General features: G+C 46.9%; 3 protein-coding genes across 3 annotated transcripts; all 3 read right to left on the bottom strand.

Annotated features, from left to right (window-relative positions):
- Positions 1-1,778: 1,778 nt before the first annotated feature.
- LOC132133963 (histone H3-like) lies at positions 1,779-2,334 on the bottom strand. Its single transcript, XM_059546872.1, has one exon. It carries the CDS (start codon positions 2,277-2,279, stop codon positions 1,869-1,871), a length of 411 nt encoding a protein of 136 aa, XP_059402855.1. The 5' UTR covers positions 2,280-2,334; the 3' UTR covers positions 1,779-1,868.
- Positions 2,335-3,101: 767 nt separating this feature from the next.
- LOC132133966 (histone H2A-like) lies at positions 3,102-3,699 on the bottom strand. The gene has a single exon (XM_059546875.1). The coding sequence runs from the start codon at positions 3,650-3,652 to the stop codon at positions 3,266-3,268; it is 387 nt and encodes a 128-aa protein (XP_059402858.1). The 5' UTR covers positions 3,653-3,699; the 3' UTR covers positions 3,102-3,265.
- Positions 3,700-11,790: 8,091 nt separating this feature from the next.
- LOC132133982 (histone H1-like) lies at positions 11,791-12,234 on the bottom strand. Its single transcript, XM_059546889.1, has one exon. The coding sequence runs from the start codon at positions 12,217-12,219 to the stop codon at positions 11,791-11,793; it is 429 nt and encodes a 142-aa protein (XP_059402872.1). The 5' UTR covers positions 12,220-12,234.
- Positions 12,235-18,266: the final 6,032 nt, after the last annotated feature.

Consider the following 18,266-nt stretch of genomic DNA (forward strand, 5'->3'; position numbering starts at 1 on the left):
ATGATTGAGTTTTTCAGGTGTTATATAAACCCTTGTCAACCATTTATACTGTAATAATTTAAGCCGTGTGTTTATGATTTGTTTTGGGCCTTTAAACATTCTTCAGTCCATTCAAATTCCTCTATTTCTTCTTGAATGTCTTTCCTCCATGCGTTTAATTTGTCTACAGCAGACTCTTTAGAGTTAGACATTATTAAATTATTCATTCTGCGTCACCGGGACTTACGGTTTAGAATCGTTTAGAATGTTTGCATGAATAATAAACAGCTGATAACATTATCCACCCCATAATTATAGTATTAACAAACTTTGATGCAATAGACAGGGTATGATTTAAAAATGAGCGTCCCTCCAAAAACATCTAAATTTCTGTCTCTTTAAATACAAAAGACGGAGAAAAACTGCAAAAAGGTCCACTTTTTGAAAAAAAAATAACCCCCGCCCCTTTCAATAGGCTGGCTACGAACCTGATATAAATTCTCAAAAATGCATCACAAAAGTTATGATTTAAGCAGTTGGTAGAGTTGTGACGTTCGCGAACGAACCGATTCTTTTGAACGGCTCATAAACATGAACGATGGGAGCCGAGTCTCGGCTGGAGGGGAGCCGTTCTTTCTGTCGTTCTTTTTTCCTATGCGTTTCACACAGATGCACACAAATGAGCTCCTCCGCGAGACAGAACAGTTATAGGGGAGGGGCGCACCCAGCGCAGGCAAACCCTTTATAGCGTGATGATATTAGTTATTAGTTGTGCACGCATCCTTCACGTGACTACTCCAGTGGAAAAAAACCCTGCATGCCTCTGTCATTGGGTAGGAGCGTTGAAAAAAAGCTGTTTTACACAGACATTCATTGCAGCCCACTTTGTTATTGTTCATTGACTTGAAGTGGCTGATGTCCTATTTGCAAAGTTTATTGATATTGATATTGGTGTGTGATATCTGAGTTTTAATTATTTGACTACAAATCTCACCTCATCATTCTTCCCAGTGATTATTTCCAGGATAAACTGAGATGCCTCCAAGCTGGCTTCTTAAAACTGACTAAATATTTAAAAAGAGCCAAAAGAGCCGTTCTTTTGAACGGCTCTTTGAAAGGAACGGATCGCGAAGATCCGGATCCCCTCAAAGAGCCATAAATCCCATCACTAGCAGTTGGCCACATCCAGTATAATGAATAGATATATCTATCTATCTATCTATCTATCTATCTATCTATCTATCTATCTATCTATCGCCCTCTGCTGAGCATCTATGGACAAAACCATTTCTGACTTAAACTAGGCTTTTCTTTAACCGACAGATGGCAGAACTCTACACCCAACACCTAGATTAATATCCAGAAACATATTACAGTATATTTAATTTAGATCATAATTTAAGTTTTTCTTTTCATATATTTCACATGCAAGATAATTGTATAGTTGAGGAATTGTGTGGTAGATAGATACAACAGTACTTTGAACCTCCAAAAAAATCACAGCTCTCATTTAAATTCAACATCATTAATAAAACAGTTGAGCATAATTTACCTGATCTTAGCGCACGCTTGCTTGTGTACCATCTGAACACAGATGAACACTTTGCATCTATTTATAACAGGTGCAGATGTAATCAAGTTACGCCACAGACTAATGGAGAGTGTAGTCCCGAACTCTTTCATCAGCCCGTTACATACACACACGATTTATGTAGTAACGAAAAACTACAATTGATAGAAGTCAGGAAATACGTTTTGGGAACTCAAGGGAAAACCCCATGTAGATTACGCTGTATTTGTTATATTCATTATTGCAGTGGAAACGGTCTCGTTCAGTGCGGTGTCGGTGGCTCTTAAAAGAGCCTTTGGGGTGTTTGGCAGCGGCGGGTTTAAGCGCGCTCTCCGCGGATGCGGCGGGCCAGCTGGATGTCTTTGGGCATGATGGTGACTCTCTTGGCGTGGATGGCGCACAGGTTGGTGTCCTCGAACAGACCGACCAGATAAGCCTCGCTGGACTCCTGCAGGGCCATGACAGCGGAGCTCTGGAAGCGCAGGTCCGTCTTGAAATCCTGAGCGATCTCTCGCACCAGACGCTGGAAAGGCAGTTTGCGGATCAGCAGCTCGGTGGACTTCTGATAGCGACGGATCTCTCGGAGAGCCACGGTCCCGGGCCTGTAACGGTGGGGCTTCTTGACGCCGCCGGTGGCTGGGGCGCTCTTCCGGGCAGCTTTAGTAGCGAGCTGCTTCCTCGGGGCTTTACCACCGGTGGATTTACGAGCGGTCTGCTTGGTTCTTGCCATCGCTGCGATCAACTTCTCTCTCCGTTCTGCGCACGTAGAAAAATGCTCCTTCGTCTCGTGCGTCTGCTTTTAAAGCGTCATACGGTCACGAGCGTATGCCGTCATTAGGGTGCAGAGGCTTGTGATTGGCTGATATGTGACGTCTGCACATGACTGCTAGCCAATGACTGCGCAGCTTCTGTTTTCAAACGGGGCTGTTTGTGTTTCCCGCTCAAAATGCTTTGTTCTGTTTAGTTCTTTACGCATCGTTCATTCATTCATGCTCAGAATCAAGGTCTGTTAGCAAAACACAGCACAGTATAATAACATTAATTAATTATTTAATTATTTTCACCATACAAATGTAATGTCTGCCCTGATAAATAAATAAACCTGGGCTATTAAGATCTTGAAGTTCTTTCATGACAATCTTTCTCATATTTTATTCCACATCATATTTAATCCCACAATCAGATCATATATTTAGCAGCTGTTTAAAACCAACACTACTCGATCATCAGCAGACATACAGTGACTGACTATGGTTTTATCAATCATACATCCAGTCTTACAGTCACTTACATTTTCCAGAAATTAATTCATACACACATTAAAAAGTGCTGGTGAAAGTAGACTCTCTTCTGCTTTGAATAACTATCAAAAACATCAATAAATCAGTTTTGGCTTTTAGACAGTTCTACACCTTCCTTCATGGACTTCAAACCAAACTGACTGTTATCAAGATAAACACCTGATGTGATAATTTCCAGAATCTTTGACACAACACTAAAGCAACTGGCATTATAGTTATTCATATTTGTTACACTGAAATAAGGCAGTTTCAAAATAATTAATCATTAATAATAGTGCGTTAATTTAGTTCATTTTCTCCTTCAATCGTATGTATGGTGTGTTATGAATGAAAAGGAAAGTAAATCGCTCTCTAACAGATGAAGTGTGTGGCTCTTAAAAGAGCCTTTGTGTTGGAGAAGCAGAGCGGACTCGGTTTACTTGGCTTTGGCGGGTTTCTCGCTCTTCTTGGGCAGCAGCACGGCCTGGATGTTGGGCAGCACGCCGCCCTGAGCGATGGTCACTCGACCCAGGAGTTTGTTGAGCTCCTCATCATTGCGCACCGCCAGCTGCAGGTGACGGGGAATGATGCGGGTCTTCTTGTTGTCTCTCGCGGCGTTTCCAGCCAACTCCAGGATCTCAGCGGTCAGATACTCGAGCACAGCCGCCAGATAGACGGGAGCTCCGGCACCGACGCGCTCTGCGTAGTTCCCTTTGCGGAGAAGTCTGTGAACACGACCGACGGGGAACTGCAGCCCTGCTCTGGAGGAGCGAGTCTTGGCCTTCGCTCTCGCTTTACCGCCGGTTTTGCCTCTTCCGCTCATCTTCAGTGACAAAATGCTTCAACTTTACAAAACAGAAATAATAACTTTCTGAGCTCTGGTGAGCTGCTTTTAGAAGAGCGTGACAGTCGCCCATTGGTTTAGACATTGTAAGATTTTAAACCAATCACTGAACTTCCCTCCAACACCCGCCAAAGCCACGCCTCCACATCTGCGCGCGGACTGAGCAGCATTTCAAATTACAAATGAGGACAATGGAGCAATATATACAAGTGTTATAAAAAAAAAGGCGCAGTTTAACGCAGTACATGTAGAAAGTTTTTTTTTTTTTTTTTTGCATTAACGTTATCTAATAATAAAAAATAAAAAACTAAACATAATAGACCAAGGCGGTGTTAATCAACAAAACAGCAATGATATACAAGTGTTATAACAAGTCTCAGTTTAACGCAGTACATGTGGAAAGGTTTTTTTTTTTTTTTTTGCATTAAAGTTATATAATAATACAAAATAAATAAATAATATAAGTTCAGGTGGTGTTAAGAGGCCCGCTTTTGCTTGTTATATTATATAATTTAAGTAAAAAACGGATAATATACACAACTTTAGAAAAGCTAACGTAAACGTTATTTATTATTATCACTTCCACTAATAGTGTGAGTGCAGGTCTTTCTTTTGCTCTTTCTTTCGAGTTTGTGGGTGGCTCTGAAAAGAGCCGTTGGGGAAGAAACAAGAAGAGTTTTATTTCTTCTTGGGAGCTGCCTTTTTAGGCTTGGCAGCTTTAGGCTTTGCCGTCTTGGGTTTGGCGGTCTTGGCCTTTTTGGGGCTCTTGGCTGCTTTCTTGGGCGCCGCGGGCTTCTTTGCTTTCTTGGGGCTCTTCGTCGCCTTCTTGGGGCTCTTTGTGGCCTTCTTAGCGGCGGTAGTGGGTTTCTTGGCCTTCTTGGGGTGTGCAAAAGGCTCAAGTGATGTGAATATGGACAGAGTATGTACAGCGAGTGTTCGTTCAGACCACGCCTTTTTTCTGACATGTTGCGACATGCCCTGGCTTGTAGAGAACGGCTGTCAGTTTAGTTTCAGTTTCAGTTGAGCTAATCTTCGCATTGTGTTCGTGTGCGTCAGTGACCACAAGTAAGTTGGAACTATATCATATAGATTATAGTTTATATTAGTAATTTATGTTAACGTTGATAGTCATTGACAGCCTTTATATCTGTTGTATGTGTGACTTATATGTTATTCCCATTGTGGTTACGTTTCGGGACATGTTTAGCACTGCTTGTTTAAGTGACTAGAGATAGTTATTCAGTTAACTAAATTGTGTTTATGGAAGTAATATTGATGTTTATTTCCTTTCATTTAGAACCACACCTACACTGTAAAACCATAAGAAATAGTGCCTGTGCATCGCATCTGTATTCCCAAAGTGTGCGTCTGTATTCCCAAAGTGTGCATCTGCATTCCAGAAGTGATATATCTGTATTCCAAAGTGATATATTAAAGCCTTCAACATATATCTCTGCCTTCCGTGTCCTGACTAGACACCCCATATCGTTGACTAATTTTCATAACCAGAGCCCCATTACAATTTATGGTCCTTCGAGCCGGATAGTGTCAATGATATGGCAACCAGTAAAGAAGGAATCAGCCTCCCTGTTTCGCCAGTGCGCCCCAAACGCTCACTGCAACGCCCAAGATATCTGGATGATTTTTTAGTCGAATATTCAGATCAGCATAGCTTAGCGCAGATGCACAGGCACGAAGAGGAGAGGGAGCTACGCAGTCCTGCTAGAAGCATATCCTCAATGTCACCAATGCATAATGCAAATGAAGCCATTGTTCATCAAGCCTTGGAGACAGCGCGGCAACAGAGTGAAACTGCTAAGAAACAAACAGAGCTTTTGGAGTTTTTCCTGCAGCATCATTCCCCTCGGACCTCAGCTCAGTCGTCAAGGAGGTCATCACGGCATCAGACCCCAGTACGCCAACTCTACCCAGACAGAGGAGGTGAACCACAGCCTTTGCCAACCCTTGTTCCTCACCAACACAGAACTGAGGATCACCCAAGTGTAGCTGCAGAACTAACCCATCAGCTAGAACAAATGACACTTCCTCCGTCTCTCAGCCGAGTCACTCAACCCCCTCAGCATACGCTCGTTCCACGCTATGGCGTTCAAGCTATCAAGCAGGATTCTGAACATGATCCACCAGCTCACCTTCAGCCCAGCTATCCCAGAGAGTCAACCCAGGGTCTACAGCCATCAGTAGGCTTATTAAGAAATGCCACATCATATAGCTCACTCTCGTCCTACCCTATATCGGGTAATTGTGAGCCCAGTGCAGCGGCACCCGGCAGCCAATACGAGAAAGGTAGGGAGCCTCAGTTGGAAAATCCACATCTGGTGCCACCTGAGCCTCATACATCACATCTCTCACATGTGGCTCCTCCCAGATCGCTACATGGAAATCCAGCTTTCGATCAGATGATGCCTTTACCTGTGCACCAGTCAATACCTCAGCCTCCTTATGTACCCCAACCTTTCTACCAAGGGAATCCAGCCATGCTGGCCCATTATCCATCCACTGGATATCAGCATACACCCCCCAATATAGAAGGCCCAACATTTCCTGACTTTACCAAGGAGGACAGAGCTCAATATGTGGAGCTACGCCTTTCCCTTAGTACACTCCTCCATCCTTCTCAGTCCGAGCATTACAAGTATGCCATCTTGCTGAAGCATGTCAAGGTGCCACATGCACATCGCCTAGTGCTAGCTCATGCAGAGTCTAGTATGCCCTACTCTGAAGCTCTGAAAGCACTGGATGAACGCTATGGACGTCCATATCAGTTTGTGCTGAAGGAGATAGAGGACATGGAACGCCTACCCCCCATCCGAGATGATAGAGCTCTCGACGAGTTCTCCATCAGAGTGCAGTCGCTGGTAGGGATGCTGAAAGCTCTCCGAGGTGAAGGCCATGAGGAACTCCACTGCGGCTCCAATGTGAAGCGCCTTCTAAGCAGGCTCCCCAAGCACCAGCAAGAGAGATTTCGTCGTCAACAGTATAGGAAGGACCCGGATAAACTGAAGCTAACGCTCATTGAATTTTCAGAGTGGCTGAAGGCAGAAGTCAGATGCCTGGACATTGAGCCCTCACTTCAAGCTCACAGTGAGAAGGATAAGAGGGAATTTAAGCAGCAGAAGTCCAAGGTTAAGATTACTACGGTTATGCATGGGATAGACAGTTCAAGTAACCATCCATCCGACACGCCCTCTCAAGCAGCTCATTCTATGCGAACCCAAGGGAAGGGTAAGATATCCTGCCCTTACTGTGAGGCAGAACACTACCTCAGCCAATGTGAGAGCTTCGCTAGACTTACCAAATCAGAGATGGTGGGCTGGATTAAAGTCAAGAGGAGGTGCTGGAAATGTGGACGTTCTCACCTAGCTTCTGCTTGTGACCTCAAGAAGCCGTGTCGCCTTTGTAAGTCGAAACACCTCTCTGTCCTTCACGAGGTCAACCAGAGGAGTGGGAACGAGCCCACCATCACATCGACGGCAGAGACTCACTACCTGGATCAGCCAAATAGATATAGCCAGGTGCTGTTAAAGATTGTCAGAGTCAATTTGCAATACCAGGATAAAGTGCTTGACACGTATGCAGTGCTGGATGATGGCTCTGAGAGAACCATTCTGCTTTCGTCTGCAGCACGCCACCTAGGAGTACAGGGTCAAGTAGAAGACCTCACACTCCGTACTATCCGCCAAGACATCAAGATACTGTCAGGCTCACGTGTGTCCTTTACGATCACTCCAGCTTCCCAACCAACAAAAAGGTTCTCCATTCAAGGCGCATTCACAGGTGAACACCTAGGCCTCTCTCAGTACAGTTACCCGGTTACTCAGCTCCAGAGAAGATATCGCCATCTACGAGGTCTGGCAATCCCACCCATCGATGGTGTTCAGCCAACCCTCCTGATTGGATCGGATAATGCTGATCTGATCGTTCCGATTGAGCCAGTGCATCTTGGTCCCCCTGGTGGTCCTGCAGCAGTCAAGACTAAGCTCGGTTGGACACTTCAGGGTCCAGCAAAATACCTGCAGCAACAGCTTCCCCCCACACAGTGCTTGTTCACCACAGTTTCCTCCCCTTCTGCTGAGCTGTTCAGTCAAGTTGAACGGTTGTGGCAGTTAGATACACTACCTTTCAAGAGTGAGAGATTGGTGACCAGATCCAGACAGGACAAGTACTCAGTGGACCTATTAGAGGCCGAGACCATCCGTGTAGAAGTAAACGGAGTGCATCGGTACGCTACACCCCTTCTACGAGTCCCAAACATGCCCAAGCTGCAAGTTTCAAAGGAAGTCGTGATGAAGAACCTGCGAAACACAGAGAAGAGGTTAGTACAAGATCCACTGCGTGCATCTACCTACCAGGAGGAGATCAAGAAACTTGAGATTGCTGGGTACGCCACCAAGATTGACTCCTGTGAGGTGGACTCATCCAAGGAGTCGTGGTTTCTGCCCCATCACATGGTCAGACACAATGGCAAGGAGCGGATTGTTTTCAACTGCAGCTTCCAGCTTGGCAGACAAAGTTTGAATAACTACCTCCTTCCTGGTCCAGCCTTAGGACCCTCACTCCTTGGAGTCCTCCTGCGCTTCAGGGAGCATCGAGTCGCAGTAAGTGGAGACATTAAAGGGATGTTTCACCAGGTCCGCCTGCTGGACAGAGACAAGCCTTTGCTGAGGTTCCTTTGGAGGGATCTAAAAACGGACAAACAGCCATCAGTGTACCAGTGGGAGGTTCTGCCGTTCGGGACGACGTGCAGTCCCTGCTGCGCGATCTTTGCTCTTCAGAAACACATCAATGAGTCAAGTCAACCAGGAGAAAATGTCCGCCACAGTGTGGAACAGTGTTTCTACGTCGACAATTGCCTGCAGAGTCTACCCAACGTAGTAGAAGCCAGGAACCTTGTGACGAAGCTTAGAACCATTCTAGCTGCAGGTGGCTTCGATATTCGTCAATGGGCCAGTAACCAGCCAGAGGTGATTCGCAACTTGCCTAAGGAAGCCAAGTCTGACAGCAGCGAAAGATGGGTTTCTCAGACGTATGGTGAAGCTCAAGAAATGATGCTAGGCCTCAGTTGGCACTTCATGGAGGATACACTCCATTACAGGCATCGCCCGGTTTTCCCAAGCCAGACGACCATGCGAAATATCTATAAGATATTAGCAAGCCAGTATGATCCCCTAGGTCATATCCTGCCTTTCACGACAAGGGCCAAAGTTTTGGTCCAGAGACTGTGGGCCAAAGACCGCGACTGGGACGACCCAAACTTACCGGTCGACCTCCTGCAAGCCTGGACTTCATGGGAAGAAGAGCTCCCTCAGCTCTCAACGGTTAGTCTCACCCGGAGTTACTTCCCACTGGACGTGGATGTAAGTGCCATCACCCTCGAGCTTCATGTATTCTGTGATGCATCAGAGTCCGCCTACGGGTCAGTTGCTTACCTACGTGGTGAGGATCCTCATGGCCAAGTCCATGTAGCCTTTGTGCTGGCACGTTCAAGAGTGGCACCGAAGAAACAACAGTCAATGCCACGCCTTGAGCTCTGTGCCGCCCTTACCGGAGCTCAGCTTGCCCAGATGATCCAGAGAGAGCTCACCCTTCAGTTGAGGGACACAGTGCTGTGGTCTGACTCCACCACAGTACTTGCCTGGATACAGTCAGAGTCCTGCAGATACAAGGTGTTTGTAGGGACTCGTGTATCTGAGATTCAGGAGCTGACGGATCACCGGTCATGGAGGTATGTGGACACACAGAATAACCCCGCGGATGCTATCACCAGAGGGATGACACTATCCGACCTAGCCAAGCCAAACCAATTCAGCCAAGGTCCTGCCTTCCTTCGGCTATCACGTGAAAGATGGCCAGCCACAACTTCTTTCGTGGAGGTCACAGATGAGACAGAGATGAAGAGGTCTGCGTTCTGTGGCATTATGTCAGCCATTACGGCTCCAGAGATCCCAGCCACTGAAGACCACTCTACCTTCGAAGATCTCCTTGAGGCAACGAGTAGGTCACTGCATGGGGCGGCCTCCCAGTCAAGCGCCCTCAGTGCAGATGACTACGCAGAAGCAGAACTCAGAATCCTTCAGAGAGCACAATATGATAGCTTTCCAGACGAAGTCAAGTGCCTACAAACAGGGAAAGCACTTCCATCCAGCAGTAGGCTCTTGTCACTTGCTCCAGAGTACGATGTCTCTAGGGGCCTTATCCGAGTAGGTGGTAGGCTGCGCCGTTCTACTAGTCTGGAAGATGATGTCGTACACCCAATTGTGCTGGAACCCAAGCACCATATTACCAAACTTATCATACGACAGTATGACAACAAGTTACACCATTCTGGATCGGAGAGGGTCTTCGCAGAGCTCAGGCGCAAGTTTTGGATCCTCCAAGGCCGAGAAGCTGTGCGTCGTCACCAGAGATCCTGCCCGGAGTGCCAGAAATGGAGAGCAAAGCCTACGATTCCTAAGATGGCAGATCTGCCCCCTTGTCGTCTCCGCCTCCTGAAGCCTCCATTCTATTCAAGTGGAGTAGACTGCTTTGGCCCATTCCAGGTCAAGCGAGGTCGGAGTATGGAAAAGAGATGGGGAATTGTTTTTAAGTGTATGACCACCAGGTGCATTCACCTCGATGTGCTGCCCAACATGGATACCGACTCGTTCCTTATGTCACTCAGAAGGTTCGTGGCTAGACGGGGAACTCCCTTCGAGCTTCTCTCTGACTGTGGGACCAACTTCCGCGGAGGGGAGCATGAGCTCAAGGCAAGTTTTGAGGCCATGTGTGTGGAGCTGCAGACTAAGTTGGCTAAGCACCAGATCCGTTTCCAGTTCAACCCACCAAATGCACCTCACTTTGGTGGAGCCTGGGAGCGGGAAGTCAGATCCATTAAGGCTGCACTCTATGTTACTCTGGGAGCACAGACAGTGACCGAAGAAGTCTTGCAGACAGTCCTGATTGAGGTGGAGGGAATCCTCAACTCCAAGCCACTGGGCTATGTGTCGACAGATGTAGCCGATGTGGATCCCGTGACCCCCAATTACCTCCTCATGGGGCGGCCCGACTCTTCGCTTCCTCAGGTGGTGTACCCTGAGTCTGAGATTCTCAGTCGAAGAAGATGGCGGCACAGTCAGGTGTTAGCTGACCAGTTTTGGACGCATTTCATACGGAACTACTTGCCTTTCTTGCAATCAAGGCAGAAATGGGTAAAGGACACAGAGAACCTCACTGTGGGTACAGTGGTGATGGTAATTGACCAAAGGTTACCTCGTGCATTGTGGCCCGTGGGACGAGTCACAAAGACCATTAGGAATGTCGATGGGAAAGTGAGGACTGCTGAGGTGCAGGTAGATGGGAGGACCTACACCAGACCAGTGGCCAAGCTCATTGAGCTGCCAGCCATACCGGATAATGCCTCGACAGCAGCTCCTGTGGGTAGTTGAGCCTCTCCAGGAGATAATTCACACCGTGAATTATGGGGCGGCTGTGCAAAAGGCTCAAGTGATGTGAATATGGACAGAGTATGTACAGCGAGTGTTCGTTCAGACCACGCCTTTTTTCTGACATGTTGCGACATGCCCTGGCTTGTAGAGAACGGCTGTCAGTTTAGTTTCAGTTTCAGTTGAGCTAATCTTCGCATTGTGTTCGTGTGCGTCAGTGACCACAAGTAAGTTGGAACTATATCATATAGATTATAGTTTATATTAGTAATTTATGTTAACGTTGATAGTCATTGACAGCCTTTATATCTGTTGTATGTGTGACTTATATGTTATTCCCATTGTGGTTACGTTTCGGGACATGTTTAGCACTGCTTGTTTAAGTGACTAGAGATAGTTATTCAGTTAACTAAATTGTGTTTATGGAAGTAATATTGATGTTTATTTCCTTTCATTTAGAACCACACCTACACTGTAAAACCATAAGAAATAGTGCCTGTGCATCGCATCTGTATTCCCAAAGTGTGCGTCTGTATTCCCAAAGTGTGCATCTGCATTCCAGAAGTGATATATCTGTATTCCAAAGTGATATATTAAAGCCTTCAACATATATCTCTGCCTTCCGTGTCCTGACTAGACACCCCATATCGTTGACTAATTTTCATAACCAGAGCCCCATTACATGGGGGATTTCTTAGCGGCGGGCTTCTTTGCAGCTGCGCTCTTGGGCTTCTTGGCAGCAGCGGGTTTCTTGGTCGCGGGCTTCTTGGCTTTAGGAGCCGCTTTCTTCTTGGTCTCGGTCTGCTTCTTGCTGATCTTGAAGGAGCCGGAGGCGCCGGTCCCTTTGACCTGCAGCAGGGCGCCTTTAGTCACCAGGCTCTTGAGGGCGAGCTTGACGCGGGAGTTGTTCTTCTCCACGTCGTAGCCGCCGGCGGCGAGAGCTTTCTTCAGGGCGGCGAGGGACACGCCGCTCCTCTCCTTGGACGCGGACACGGCTTTGACGATCAGATCACTGACGCCGGGGCCTGCTTTCTTGGCTTTGGTGGCGGACTTCTTCTTGGGCGCTTTGGCCGGCGGAGCGGCGGCTGCTGGAGCGGTTTCTGCCATTTCTCGGAGCGGAATCACAGTCTTTCAAACACTGAGTTCAATGAGTGTCGCTCGAGCAGCGCTGCGCTCTTAAACAACACATGAGAACCTTATAGACTCAACCCGCCCGCTCGCGCTTGTGTTTTCTTCTCCTACATTTAGGGGCAAAACTCGAGTGTTAAAATAGTTTAGCGCAGTAGAAACAAAGTCAGCATCAAGCAGAGGTTCTTGGCTTTCTGTGGAGACTAAAACCCGCGGCGAGGAAATGTTGGTTTCGCCCCGGTCAGATCAAACTCGAGGCGAGCATCAGCCACGGAACAGAGCCGCGTGTAAATCTCATGCTTTATTTAAGTGTTAAAGTTGAAAACAGATTAAAATAATCAGCTGTGTGTTTCAGAAACAGTCTGAAGATAAATATAATGAAATGTGTATAAGTGAATGGTGTGTGCAGTGTTTCATACAGCTGTTGTTTTGGGCAGCTTGAAGCACAAACATCTGGAGGCTTCGAGACTTTGTCACTCCTCTTTCTTTCTTTCTTTCTTTCTTTCTTTCTTTCTTTCTTTCGGATATCTGGACATTGTATTTGTCTAAATAGTGTCAGGACGGAGGTAATGCTCACTGGTTCATCTTACAGCTACATAATACTGAGTCTTTCACTTTAAGTCCAGACGGAAATTAAACAAACAAACAAACAAACATTATTTAAATGAGTACCAGCTAAGATATTTGATACTTATTTAAATTATGTTCCTTGTGTTCAGAACTCGGTCAAGACATCTTCTTTTTTTCTTTCTTTTTTTTTTTTATATTTCCAGATTACGTCTTTGAAAAGTTAGTTAATGTGTGTGTTTTCCTGCGTTGATAATTGCAATGCTCTGCTGGCATTGGTTTCAAAAGCTTCCTTAAATCAACAGTTTTAGTTCAGCTGAATCCTGTCTGGAAACAAGGGATCACGTCACTTCCGTCCTGAAATCTTTACACTGCCTTTCAGAGTCTGTGTGCACTTTTAAAGGTTCTTATAAAGCTTCACATTATCTCTCTGAGCTTTTAGCTCCTAAACACCAGCGACCTCCGCTCCTCTGAAACTGGCCTTTTAATGGTTTAGATTACTTCTTAAAAGCGGAAGTGAAGCAAGTTTACATTATATATAAGTGATTTCCACTTCAATAATACTTCATACACATAACAAACACGATTTAAATAACCATGGAAAAAAAAACCTTTAAAAAGTGTTGTTGTTTCACAGGGTTGGTTCGCTCCACAAGTGAAGCACAAATATGTATTTCAGGAATTCCTCAATTAACTTGTTTTCTATCTATTATTCTTTGTTTCTTTCTTACTTTTTGAATAAAAAAGTAAAATAGAAAAATAAATTTGTGTCACTACCCTTCTAATCTCAACATGAGTCTAAAATGACCCATATTCATTTCCACTTATTTTTTTCTTCTTCTAATCATTTATTAATGCAGATGGTCTCAAAGAAATGAATTTTTGACGTCCACAAATCATTGTATATTTTCCCTTCCTTACTTTATAAACAAACACGGTTTTTCTATTTCTTCATCAATTTTACACACATGACCTGTATAGAAACTTTTGTATATTTGCTATTTTTTATTGATTTATTATTTTGCATGTAGAATATTTACTGCAGAAAACTGTCACCTGCCACACATTTCACAACTCAAAATGCATGGCTACATTTCTATAATTCATGCATTTAGTCTTATTTTATAATTTATTTATATCAGTGTGTTTACAGTATGTGTCTGCGGTGCAGAAGCAGCAGCGAGAGCAAGTTATTGTAAGGCGAAAGTACATTAAAATACTGCACGAGCGCGAATCTCTCTGTTCGCACGCAGATTTCCTTTGCTCTGTCACAAAACCATACGTGCTTGCTCAGATACACGCTGCTCTCGCCTGTTACGACTCGTTAATTTGCAGTAAGTTGTGTGTGAGGCGAGGGTTGTGTGTGGTGTTTCTCCTCTCTGTGTTTTCCGAGTGACGGTGTGTGTTATCTCAGTGAGGGTTGTGTGTGGTGTTTCTCCTCTCTGTGTTTTCCGAGTGACGGTGTGTGTTATCTCAGTGAGGGTTGTGTGTGGTGTTTCTCCTCTCGGTGTGTTCTGAGTGACGGTGTGTGTTATCTCAGCGAGGGTTGTGTGTGGTGTTTCTCCTCTCGGTGTGTTCTGAGTGACGGTGTGTGTTATCTCAGCGAGGGTTGTGTGTGGTGTTTCTCCTCTCTGTGTTTTCTGAGTGACGGTGTGTGTTATCTCACTGAGGGTTGTGTGTGGTGTTTCTCCTCTCGGAGTGTTCTGAGTGACGGTGTATGTCATCTCGGCGAGGGTTGTGTGTGGTGTTTCTCATCTCTGTGTTTTCTGAGTGACGGTGTGTGTTATCTCACTGAGGGTTGTGTGTGGTGTTTCTCCTCTCGGAGTGTTCTGAGTGACGGTGTATGTCATCTCAGTGAGGGTTGTGTGTGGTGTTTCTCCTCTCGGTGTGTTCCGAGTGACGGTGTGTGTTATCTCAGCGAGGGTCGTGTGTGGTGTTTCTCCTCTCGGTGTGTTCCGAGTGACGGTGTATGTTATCTCAGCGAGGGTTGTGTGTAGTGTTTCTCCTCTCGGTGTGTTCTGAGTGACGGTGTATGTCATCTCGGCGAGGGTTGTGTGTGGTGTTTCTCCTCTCTGTGTTTTCCGAGTGACGATGTGTGTTATCTCAGTGAGGGTTGTGTGTGGTGTTTCTCCTCTCGGTGTGTTCTGAGTGACGGTGTGTGTTATCTCAGCGAGGGTTGTGTGTGGTGTTTCTCCTCTCGGTGTTTTCTGAGTGACGGTGTGTGTTATCTCAGCGAGGGTCGTGTGTGGTGTTTCTCCTCTCGGTGTGTTCTGAGTGACGGTGTATGTCATCTCGGCCAGGGTTGTGTGTGGTGTTTCTCCTCTCGGTGTTTTCTGAGTGACGGTGTGTCTTATCTCACTGAGGGTTGTGTGTAGTGTTTCTCCTCTCGGTGTGTTCTGAGTGACGGTGTATGTCATCTCGGCGAGGGTTGTGTGTGGTGTTTCTCCTCTCTGTGTTTTCCGAGTGACGGTGTGTGTTATCTCAGTGAGGGTTGTGTGTGGTGTTTCTCCTCTCGGTGTGTTCTGAGTGACGGTGTGTGTTATCTCAGTGATGGTTGTGTGTGGTGTTTCTCCTCTCGGTGTGTTCTGAGTGACGGTGTGTGTTATCTCAGCGAGGGTTGTGTGTGGTGTTTCTCCTCTCGGTGTGTTCCGAGTGACGGTGTGTCTTATCTCGGCGAGGGTTGTGTGTGGTGTTTCTCCTCTCGGTGTGTTCCGAGTGACGGTGTGTGTTATCTCAGCGAGGGTTGTGTGTGGTGTTTCTCCTCTCGGTGTGTTCCGAGTGAAGGTGTTTCATCTCAGTGAGGGTTGTGTGTGGTGTTTCTCCTCTCGGTGTGTTCTGAGTGACGGTGTGTGTTATCTCAGCGAGGGTTGTGTGTAGTGTTTCTCCTCTCGGTGTGTTCCGAGTGACGGTGTGTGTTATCTCAGCGAGGGTTGTGTGTGGTGTTTCTCCTCTCGGTGTGTTCCGAGTGAAGGTGTGTGTTATCTCAGTGAGGGTTGTGTGTGGTGTTTCTCCTCTCGGTGTGTTCCGAGTGACGGTGTGTGTTATCTCAGCGAGGGTTGTGTGTGGTGTTTCTCCTCTCTGTGTGTTCTGAGTGACGGTGTGTGTGTTATCTCAGTGAGGGTTGTGTGTAGTGTTTCTCCTCTCTGTGTGTTCTGAGTGACGGTGTGTGTTATCTCAGCGAGGGTTGTGTGTAGTGTTTCTCCTCTCGGTGTGTTCCGAGTGACGGTGTGTGTTATCTCAGCGAGGGTTGTGTGTGGTGTTTCTCCTCTCGGTGTGTTCCGAGTGAAGGTGTGTGTTATCTCAGTGAGGGTTGTGTGTGGTGTTTCTCCTCTCGGTGTGTTCCGAGTGACGGTGTGTGTTATCTCAGCGAGGGTTGTGTGTGGTGTTTCTCCTCTCGGTGTGTTCCGAGTGACGGTGTGTGTTATCTCAGCGAGGGTTGTGTGTGGTGTTTCTCCTCTCGGTGTGTTCCGAGTGACGGTATGTGTTATCTCAGCGAGGGTTGTGTGTGGTGTTTCTCCTCTCGGTGTGTTCCGAGTGAAGGTGTTTCATCTCAGTGAGGGTTGTGTGTGGTGTTTCTCCTCTCGGTGTGTTCCGAGTGACGGTGTGTGTTATCTCGGCGAGGGTTGTGTGTGGTGTTTCTCCTTTCGGTGTGTTCCGAGTGACGGTGTGTGTTATCTCAGCGAGGGCTGTGTGTGGTGTTTCTCCTCTCTGTGTTTTCCGAGTGACGGTGTGTGTTATCTCAGTGAGGGTTGTGTGTGGTGTTTCTCCTCTCTGTGTTTTCCGAGTGACGGTGTGTGTTATCTCAGTGAGGGTTGTGTGTGGTGTTTCTCCTCTCGGTGTGTTCTGAGTGACGGTGTGTGTTATCTCAGCGAGGGTTGTGTGTGGTGTTTCTCCTCTCGTGTTTTCTGAGTGACGGTGTGTGTTATCTCAGCGAGGGTTGTGTGTGGTGTTTCTCCTCTCTGTGTTTTCTGAGTGACGGTGTGTGTTATCTCACTGAGGGTTGTGTGTGGTGTTTCTCCTCTCGGTGTGTTCCGAGTGACGGTGTGTGTTATCTCAGCGAGGGTTGTGTGTGGTGTTTCTCCTTTCGGTGTGTTCCGAGTGACGGTGTGTGTTATCTCAGCGAGGGCTGTGTGTGGTGTTTCTCCTCTCTGTGTTTTCCGAGTGACGGTGTGTGTTATCTCAGTGAGGGTTGTGTGTGGTGTTTCTCCTCTCTGTGTTTTCCGAGTGACGGTGTGTGTTATCTCAGTGAGGGTTGTGTGTGGTGTTTCTCCTCTCGGTGTGTTCTGAGTGACGGTGTGTGTTATCTCAGCGAGGGTTGTGTGTGGTGTTTCTCCTCTCGTGTTTTCTGAGTGACGGTGTGTGTTATCTCAGCGAGGGTTGTGTGTGGTGTTTCTCCTCTCTGTGTTTTCTGAGTGACGGTGTGTGTTATCTCACTGAGGGTTGTGTGTGGTGTTTCTCCTCTCGGTGTGTTCCGAGTGACGGTGTGTGTTATCTCAGCGAGGGTCGTGTGTGGTGTTTCTCCTCTCGGTGTGTTCCGAGTGACGGTGTGTGTTATCTCAGTGAGGGTTGTGTGTGGTGTTTCTCCTCTCTGTGTTTTCCGAGTGACGGTGTGTGTTATCTCAGCGAGGGTCGTGTGTGGTGTTTCTCCTCTCGGTGTGTTCTGAGTGACGGTGTATGTTATCTCAGCGAGGGTTGTGTGTAGTGTTTCTCCTCTCGGTGTGTTCTGAGTGACGGGGTATGTCATCTCGGCGAGGGTTGTGTGTGGTGTTTCTCCTCTCGGTGTGTTCTGAGTGAGAGTGTGTGTTATCTCAGTGAGGGTTGTGTGTGGTGTTTCTCCTCTCGGTGTGTTCTGAGTGACGGTGTGTGTTATCTCAGCGAGGGTTGTGTGTGGTGTTTCTCCTCTCGGTGTGTTCTGAGTGACGGTGTGTGTTATCTCAGCGAGGGTTGTGTGTGGTGTTTCTCCTCTCGGTGTTTTCTGAGTGACGGTGTGTGTTATCTCAGCGAGGGTCGTGTGTGGTGTTTCTCCTCTCGGTGTGTTCTGAGTGACGGTGTATGTCATCTCGGCCAGGGTTGTGTGTGGTGTTTCTCCTCTCGGTGTTTTCTGAGTGACGGTGTGTCTTATCTCACTGAGGGTTGTGTGTAGTGTTTCTCCTCTCGGTGTGTTCTGAGTGACGGTGTATGTCATCTCGGCGAGGGTTGTGTGTGGTGTTTCTCCTCTCTGTGTTTTCCGAGTGACGGTGTGTGTTATCTCAGTGAGGGTTGTGTGTGGTGTTTCTCCTCTCGGTGTGTTCTGAGTGACGGTGTGTGTTATCTCAGTGATGGTTGTGTGTGGTGTTTCTCCTCTCGGTGTGTTCCGAGTGACGGTGTGTGTTATCTCAGCGAGGGTTGTGTGTGGTGTTTCTCCTCTCGGTGTGTTCCGAGTGACGGTGTGTGTTATCTCAGTGAGGGTTGTGTGTGGT

This window comes from Carassius carassius, unplaced genomic scaffold, assembly GCF_963082965.1.
Source record: "Carassius carassius unplaced genomic scaffold, fCarCar2.1 SCAFFOLD_79, whole genome shotgun sequence".
Taxonomy (NCBI): domain Eukaryota; kingdom Metazoa; phylum Chordata; class Actinopteri; order Cypriniformes; family Cyprinidae; genus Carassius; species Carassius carassius.